This window comes from Xenopus laevis, chromosome 3L (genome assembly GCF_017654675.1).
Source record: "Xenopus laevis strain J_2021 chromosome 3L, Xenopus_laevis_v10.1, whole genome shotgun sequence".
Taxonomy (NCBI): domain Eukaryota; kingdom Metazoa; phylum Chordata; class Amphibia; order Anura; family Pipidae; genus Xenopus; species Xenopus laevis.
In genome coordinates this window covers 66,049,142-66,058,272 of record NC_054375.1, presented here as the reverse complement: position 1 = coordinate 66,058,272, position 9,131 = coordinate 66,049,142, and the positions used below count along the sequence as shown (strand labels likewise).

Sequence of the window (9,131 nt, the reverse complement as noted above, 5' to 3'; positions counted from 1 at the left end):
CTCTGTTTATATTCTAAGTGACACCCAGGTACTCGATTTCGTAAAAGGAATCCTCATTGGACTATAAATTAGGTTTAGTTTATGTGTAATTGGAATTGTAACTTCTCACTTTGTCTATACTTTTTTTTTACTTAAATATAATTCAGAAATCTACAACCAGTTCACACAGTCCTCTAGAGTGAAAGGTGTATTTATCAATGGGTAAACTGTAGCAGACTGTGGTGATCTTTAACTTCACACTTTGATAAATATACCCCCGTGGTATTTTGAAAGTAATACAAAATGATTATTGTATATCACAATTTAGGAGAATCATGCAAATGTAATATTTACAATCATCCACTCATTTTAGTGTTCATTTGTTTTGTCTGCCAGTTAACTGGAAAACTAATGTAACATTAACAAAAATGACTAACATTATTAACTTTTTGTAGACCCCAGACAAAACTACCATTAAGGTGTACTGTATATAAACTTTCCAAGACGCTTACATGAGCACAGGTGAATTAATAAGTAAATAATATGTCTCATATCTGACAAGTCCAGCTGTATTTCTGTATGGATCATCTGAAAAGTTCCCTGCTGCTGCTGTCATGGACCTACAGACTGATATAGTCTTTCTCTGTGATAAGTACACATAAAGGACATCATTAAATAGATCAGACCTAGTTGCACTTCCTGTAAAAGTAAAAATAATAGTCTGTGAAGAGTATTCCAGCAAAGTTTGGATCTGTTGAACAATTTGCAAGATCCTGTGGAGAGAAAGGAAACTGAATCAGGATACAAAGAAAACAATGAGAATCTATAATGGCACCCCCCTACATCATCTCATGGAAATATCTTATTTAATGAAACCAGACAATATCTATTTGTGCTTGAGTACTAGTCCGGTTAATATTAGTACAAAAACATATCCTGAATTGTCTATCCAAGAAAGTAAAAACTTACTGGAGTAGCCACACGGAAATGGTAGGCACTATCATACAGGCGAGCTACTGGTAGAATCCAGGGATGCTGGAGGCCCTGCATTGTAAAAAGACAAAAGCAATAATGTCTTAAGAAGACATGGAGGAATCTCTGGAGTTGCATTTTGTGAAGGAAAAAGCAATAATAATGATAGTGTTGTTGATGTGAGGATAGAGGGGTTCTCAAAGGATGAGGTTTAATAACCCTATAACCCTTGCTATAACTGCCTTTAGCTGCTTCTATTTGGGTTCACAGTATTGCAATAGTTGTGCAGAAACTGCAAATGTATTTTCTTGTTGTTTCTAGTGAGACGTTTGAGTTTAAGCAAAGAAGAAAGAAAACTGGGACTAATCCAAACTCCAGAGCACTACTTCCTAGTGGCATAAAAATAAGAAATATGAGTGACAGTTAATGGGAAAATGCTTTTTCATTTCACGCTTTAATAGAAATAGCAGAGATTACATCTATAACTGATAGCATAAGTATTAAATATAAACTATATATGCTAGGTTCAGCATCCTGGCTTAAAAAAACACCACAAACTGTGCTGTTAAGTCTTGAGAAAGTTATATATCCGTATCACATTAGCTCATTTTAATGACAAAAAGGGAATAGTGTATTTGTTTTAAAGTCTGTATGGTGAAATAAAAAGCTGGAAAACGGTTTTACAGCGGAAAGTTTTTTCTTTCGTCTGAAAGTTTGAAAAGTTTGAAAGTTTTTTCTTTTGTCTGAAAGTTTTTTCTTTCGCTAGTGATATGCCTACAAGAGCAGTCAGCCCTGCCCTGACCCCTATTATTTTGTACTGAGTACAGAGATGAAAGATAATTTTACTTTGAAGTGAAAGAGTTACCACTGGCTTGCATTCTACAATTTGTCTGTCACTAACTGTGTGTTTGTGGAGCTGCGTGCGGGAGCTAACCTAGAAGACTGAGCAAAAAATGTAACCAGAATATTGTACTTCTCCCTCTGCATAAATGCCTTAGTAAATTCCGAACTGTGTTTAGGGTCATTGTCTTGTTGGAATATCCAACCCCTGCGTAACTTCAACTTTGTGACTGATGCTTGAACATTATCCTGAAGAATTTGTTGATATTGTGTTTAATTCATCCGACCCTCGACTTTAACAAGGGCCCCAGTCCCTGAACAAGCCACACAGCCCCACAGCCTGATGGAACCTCCACCAGATTTGACAGTAGGTAGCAAGTGTTTTTCTTGGAATGCGGTGATCTTCTTCCGCCATGCAAAGCACTTTTGTTATGACTAAATAACTCAATTTTTGTCTCATCGGTCCAAAGCATTGTGTCCCAAAATGACTGTGGCTTGTCTAAATGAGCTCTTTCATACAACAAGCGACTCTGTTTGTGGAGTGGGTGCAGAAAGAGCTTCTTTCTCATCACCCTGCCATACTGATGTTCTTTGTGCAAATTGCGCTGAATTGTAGAATGATGTACAGATACACCATCTGCAGCAAGATGTTCTTGCAGGTCTTTGGAGGTGATCTTTGGGTTGTCTGTAACCATTCTCACAATCCTCCGCATATGCTGCTCCTGCATTTTTCTTGGCCTGCCAGACCTGGGTTTTACAGTAAATGTGTCTGTGGCCTTCCATTTCCTGACAGTTGAAACTGACAGTTTAAACCTCTGAGATAGCTTTTTGTAGCCTTCCCCTAAACCATGATACTGATACATTGTTTTCAGATTTTTTGAGAGTTTCTTTGAGGATCACATGCTGTCACTCTTCAGAGGAGAGTCAAACAGAAGCACAACTTGCAACTGACCACCTTAAATACCTTTTCTCATGATTAGACATGCCTTCCTATGAAGTTTAAGGCTTAACGAGCTAATACAACCAATTTGGTGTTGCCAGTAATCAGTATTGAGCAGTTACATGCATTCATATTAGCAAAATTATAAAGGTACCCAAATTTTTGCACAGCCAGTTTTTCACATTTCATTTAATTTCATACTGAATTATAATTTTTTGTTGAAAGTGGAGTAAATTATTATGCAGGCTAAAAATGATTCCCAAACTTTTTCATATGACAGTATGGAGAGTAGCAGAGGAGTGCTGGGTAGTGAGGGGCGAATTTGGGGCTTTTGCTTCGCGGGAAAATTCGCAAATTTCGTGAAATTCACGAAACGCCGAATTTTTGCAGCGGTTTCGCAAATGTATTCACCGGCAACGAATCACGGGAATTCGCCACAAATTTGCACCTGCCGAATAAATTCGCCCATCACTAGTGCTGTGCTTTGAAAGTCAGAATGAGAAACAATCAGCTAAACATGCTTAAATCAGACATGTATCTAGAGATTACAGTGAGGGTCCCCAACCTTTTTTACCCGTGAGCAACATTCAGATGTAAAAAGAGTTGGGGGAGCAACACAAGTATGAAAAATGTTCCTGGGTGGTGCAAAATAAGTGCTGTGATTGGCTATTTTGGAGCCCCTTTGTGGACTGGCCTCCAAGCCAGGAATTGAAAAATAAACACCTACTTTGAGGCCACTGGGAGCAACATCCAAGGCAGTGATCCCCAACCAGTAGCTTGTGAGCAACATGTTGCTCCCCAACCCCTTGGATGTTGCTCTCAGTGGCCTCAGAGCAGGTGCTTATTTTTGAATCCCAGGCTTGGAGGCAAGTTTTAGTTGCATAAAAACCAGGTGTCCTACCAAACAGAGGCTCGTGTAGGCTGCCAGACCACATAGGAGCTACCAAATGGCCAATCACAGCCCTTATTTGTATCACCCAGCAACATTGTTTATGCTCGTGTTGCTCCCCAACTCTTTTTACTTCTGAATGTTGCTCACGGGTGGAAAAAGGTTGGGGACCCCTGATCCAAGGGGTTGGTGAGCAACATGTTGCTAGTGAGCCACTGGTTGGGTTTGTAATAGAATTTGTATACAATCTGTGTTTTATAGGGAAGTTCCCCATCTGCAGTTAGGAAAATGGTTTCTGTGTGGACAGTATTATATATCAAGTTTAACAATTACATGCCATTTTATTATATTTAAACCAACATTTTTTCAGCTGTTTTAGAGTACATAATTGATTATATCAGCAAAAGTATGTGGTGCTATTCCTTCAGCATTAACAGAAGTGCTAGATCTAAAACTGAGCCACCGAGCCATAACGGGAGTCGAGGGGTTTCAATTAAAAAACAGCAATGGTACTGGTTTTGTGTGTGTCGGTTTTAATATATAAATAATTGCCCTCTGTGCATCCATGATTGCTTGACGGACACTACTGTTTTAAGGGTGATTTCCCTGGAATAGAGGAAGGATTCTTTTCACCATTCTTAAAATGTAATTCTCTTCCCCTACCATACAGTACAGCATTTGTAAACTTAATACAGATTATTCCACTGCCAGCTATAGGCTAGATTTGGGCATTTTGCAGTAATTAGGTAGCTTTCTCATTTAATCAGTATATCCAAACAAATATACCCTGTATAGCTAGCTGTACAGTTTACATTAATATGATAAACAGCCACTACTAGCTTGTGGAAATAAGTTTCAGTTTTCAGTCAATTTTAATTACATTACATCTTCTTCATGCAATTATATTTATAGCTGAATCCATCATGACAGCACAGGTAAATCTGCAGTGAAAAACAATGTTTAATATATGATTTTGGCCTTATTTGAAAAACAGATGTAATTAAATGAGCTGAATGCATTTGGAGTAATTATTGAAAGCAAATTATGTTCAATATGATTCAGCCCAGTGAATAAGTAATCCACTGCTGAAGAGTCTTTAAAAGCAACTATTATTTAATGTAAGCTGTTTTATCATTATCTATCTGGGGTGTGTATTGTGCTATTTACACACACACACACGCTAGTCCTTCCTGTATGCAGAGCTGCCAAACACTGACAATGCTGCAAAGAGAATTGCAACGTTTTGTGCTCCAAAGAGTTCTGCCAGAGTTGGGGGTTAATAGCAAATTCCAGAAATGCCTCTTCTTTGTAAATTATTTTGTTTACCTTTTGTGCTGTGGATCTCATAGAAGAAAGAGCTATAGGCAACGATTTTTGCGAGAAGCAACGTTATATAAAGAACTGCACACCATGTAAGTTACTTTATGCCAGAATCCCTTCCCCATTAATTTAGAGCTGTCCTCGATATCATTTTGTAGGAAATAAATCTTAAAGCTACGTGTACACTGATTCTATTTCTTTGATAAACAGTCTTTTGGTGGGTTTTTTTGATATATTTTTTGATTTACAAAGTCTTCCTTTTATCACTAGCCTTGTCTCTTAGCATCTTTAAATCAAACTGGGAGCTCAGTAACCAACACTGTCAGTACAATTCTGACAGCAAACTTGCCCTGGTCAGTCTATGACAGACGTCCTTCCTAGCTGCTATGTCCAACCCTGGTGGATTCAGCTGGTTTTAAATTTTTTGTGCAATAGTATATTTTTATTCTTTGTATTTGTACTGCAGTGCCCTTTATTTTGTGCTTTACTCTGCAATTCATATTTGTATAATGTGTTCCATCCATCCAGTTAGATTTAGGCTCATGGCATACATTATTAGGGATGTAGCGAACGGCGGAAAAAATGTTCGCGAACATATTCGCGAACTTGCGTCAAAAATGCGAACGGTTCGCGAACGTCGCGAACCCCATAGACTTCAATGGGAAGGCGAATTTTAAAAGCTAGAAAAGACATTTCTGGCCAGAAAAATGATTTTAAAGTTGTTTAAAGGGTGCAACGACCTGGACAGTGGCATGCCAGAGGGGGATCAAGGGCAAAAATGTATCTGAAAAATACATTGTTGACACAGCGCTGCGTTTTGTGCTGTAAAGGGCAGAAATCACACTACGTCACTCAGGTGATGTTTCTGGACACGGAATGTGAAAAAGCTCACACAGCTAGGTGGCACTTGGTTAAAGACTGGGCAAACAATGCCTGCAAGGGCAACGTATACAGTAGTGGATACGGAATTATTATTGTTATTTAGACAGAATGTGAAAAAGCTCACACAGCTAGGTGGCACTTGCATACCTCCCAACTGTCCCTCTTTTGACCACTCAACCCCCTGTCCCTCTTTTGTACTGGAAAGTCCCTCTTTTCTCTGCACTGAACAGCCAGAAAAAAAACAGTTTCTAACTTAATTAGCTTTTGGCACAGAGCTCAGAACAGTTAACAGGTGCAAATAAGATACTTTGTAACAATTTTGACTCTGGTTGGTGCTGGTAGTGGTGAACTACTAGGAGGAGCAGCACACCAGTCCCTCTTTTCTCTGAACTGAACAGCCAGAAAAAAAACAGTTTCTAACTTAATATGTTTTGGCAGAGAGCTCAGAACAGCTAACAGGTGCAAATAAGATACTTTGTAACAATTTTGACTCTGGTTGGTGCTGGTAGTGGTGAACTACTAGGAGGAGCAGCACACCAGTCCCTCTTTTCTCTGCACTGAACAGCCAGAAAAAAAACAGTTTCTAACTTAATCAGCTTTTGGCAGAGAGCTCAGAACAGCTAACAGGTGCAAATAAGATACTTTGTAACAATTTTGACTCTGGTTGGTGCTGGTAGTGGTGAACTACAAGGAGGAGCAGCACACCAGTCCCTCTTTTCTCTGCACTGAACAGCCAGAAAAAAAACAGTTTCTAACTTAATTAGCTTTTGGCAGAGAGCTCAGAACAGCTAACAGGTGCAAATAAGATACTTTGTAACAATTTTGACTCTGGTTGGTGCTGGTAGTGGTGAACTACTAGGAGGAGCAGCACACCAGTCCCTCTTTTCTCTGAACTGAACAGCCAGAAAAAAAACAGTTCTAACTTAATTAGCTTTTGGCAGAGAGCTCAGAACAGCTAACAGGTGCAAATAAGATACTTTGTAACAATTTTGACTCTGGTTGGTGCTGGTGGTGGTGAACTACTAGGAGGAGCAGCACACCAGTCCCACTCCCCAACACAGCTAGACTAATAGCACTGGGCTCTTACAGTAGCAAAGTAAAAAAACAAAAAAGAAAATAAAAGCAGTCCTTACAAGGACTATTGGGTTACAGGCAGCAGTCAGCAGATGAGAGATCAGCAGCAGGACAGCTGCCCACAGCAGCTACATACAGAGCACTGCAGTAGAAGGTAGATTACTAGCCAGCAAAGCTACCTAACCTAAAATGTCCTCAAATCCCTGCAGAGTTCTGTCCCTACAATACAGAGCAGTATCAAGTAGATTACTAGCCAGCAAAGTTACTATCAACTGTCCCTCAAATCACTAAACAGCTCTCTCCCTACACTAGCTCTTGCAAGCACACACAGGCAGAATGAAAAAACGCTGCAGGGCTTCAGTTTATATATGGAAGGGGAGTGGTCCAGGGGGTGTGGGGGTGGTCCAGGAGGGAGAGCTTCCTGATTGGCTGCCATATATCTGCTGGTCTGGGGTGAGAGGTCAAAAATAAGCGCCAGCTAAGGCAAACCCAAATTGGCAAACGTCGCGCGACGTTCGCGAACATTCGGCGGACGCGAACAGCCGATGTTCGCGCGAATTAGTTCGCGGGCGAACAGTCCGCGACATCCCTATACATTATGTCATTGTATTTTAGAGCAGAAAACCAACAGATGAAAAGTGGTCTAAGTATCTTCTCATATTGACTTATACCTATAAGTAAATATTTGCTTTTTACATATTTTCTTACCTAGGAGGAGGCTGATCTGAGTGACATGCAGGGCAGATATATATGATTTTAGACATGGAAAGGGTTAAAGAAGGCAGTCAGGTAACAAAAAAAGGCTGAGGATAAGTACTGACACAGGCAAGTTTTATTGGCGGATAGAACACAGAAGAAGAAGGTACAAAAGGCTGGCAAAAAAAGGGAGAAGGCCATGGCTCAGCATAGATTGGGCAGAGTGCCACAAAATCCAATGCTAAGGCAAGAGGTCAGAGCAAACCAAGGTCAATATCAGGAAACAGAATAAAATCAAAAATTCAAATATACTAGGAGGACCTGCCACTAGAAATGTTGGGTATTGCATTTCCCTATGTTTATGTATATTTTAAATTGTATAGAGCTCCTTGAAGGCAAAGCCCTGTACAGCAAAACAATAAATTAGTAGTAGCAAACAGGGGGTCACTGAAATAATAAGTAAAAAGTGCATTATTAGAAATACAATCCACATAAATATAAAATATAATTACAATACAGATTAAGTGCTCAGTGTCAAGGAGACAAAAGGATGGAGGACCCTGACCCATTGGGCTTACAGCCTAAATGGTAGGGTAATTTACAGACACAATTCAAAGGGGTATTAAAGCGCTGAAGGTTACATAATAAGTTCTAACTAGACACTTTAATGGGGCAGGGGAAATAGAACATATTAATACCAATAGCAGTAAGTGCTATCACAACAATGCTAACTCCAAGGACTCAGAAAACAGCAAACCACCTGCATTATTTTGAAAATGACCAGGCCTATTGGCTTATTAGCTGCACCTTATGACACACTTGAGAAACCATGAATAATTAACTACAGTTTCTACAGCTTTATGAAATATGGATAATAATAATTAGTATGTGTGTGGGTATACAGTTTAGCATGTGAAACCACCTTTTTCATATGCCTTCTCCTTTATGGATGTATTGGCAATTCTGCATACATTGCATACACTCACATAAGGACAATTTTCCTATTAATTCTTTTATTTTATTTTTAAAATAAGAACGGTAGAATTCACTAACCTGAGTTGACTCTGAAGAATCGTCTCTTTTCTTCCTTGTGTGTGTGCCCCGATTACAGATGTTGCCAAGAGTAATTTTACATTGGTAGACAATTAACGGTTCCGTTGTGCTTTGGGGTTAAAAATAAATGACAAAGCAGACTAGTGAGCTACAAAAAAATATATATACAGATTATTTTAGCACACATTCTGCTTTCCTCGTTCTGAAACTGTGTAAAATCCTGTTAACGGGATTTATTGGTTGCCAGGCTTATTCAGTATAATAGTAGCTACTGCGGTGTGCCAAGTAAATTAAACACATATGTTTCTTTCTTCCTCTGCAGAGGCTTCTAGATAGATCATTCTAATAGACAGTATACCCAAACAAATGTTATTACATTATGGTAAAATGTTTAAACTTTTCCTGAGGTTATATTTTTAAAGTGTTAGAATATAAAATCACCATAAAGCAGTTTATTTATAAACAGAGCAACATCAAAGTTGTCTA

The 9,131-nt window shown here is 39.0% G+C and overlaps 1 protein-coding gene across 1 annotated transcript in view; it reads right to left on the bottom strand.

Annotated features, from left to right (window-relative positions):
• Positions 1-294: 294 nt before the first annotated feature.
• The window catches only part of myrfl.L (myelin regulatory factor like L homeolog), a 52,716-nt gene continuing 43,879 nt past the window's right edge, over positions 295-9,131 (bottom strand). Inside the window, exons 23-25 of the mRNA XM_041586350.1 lie at positions 8,646-8,754; positions 949-1,023; positions 295-752 (exon numbers count right to left, since the gene is read on the bottom strand). Coding sequence (XP_041442284.1) covers positions 666-752; positions 949-1,023; positions 8,646-8,754 — 271 coding nt within the window. The 3' untranslated portion in view covers positions 295-665. The remainder of the gene's footprint in view (positions 753-948; positions 1,024-8,645; positions 8,755-9,131) is intronic.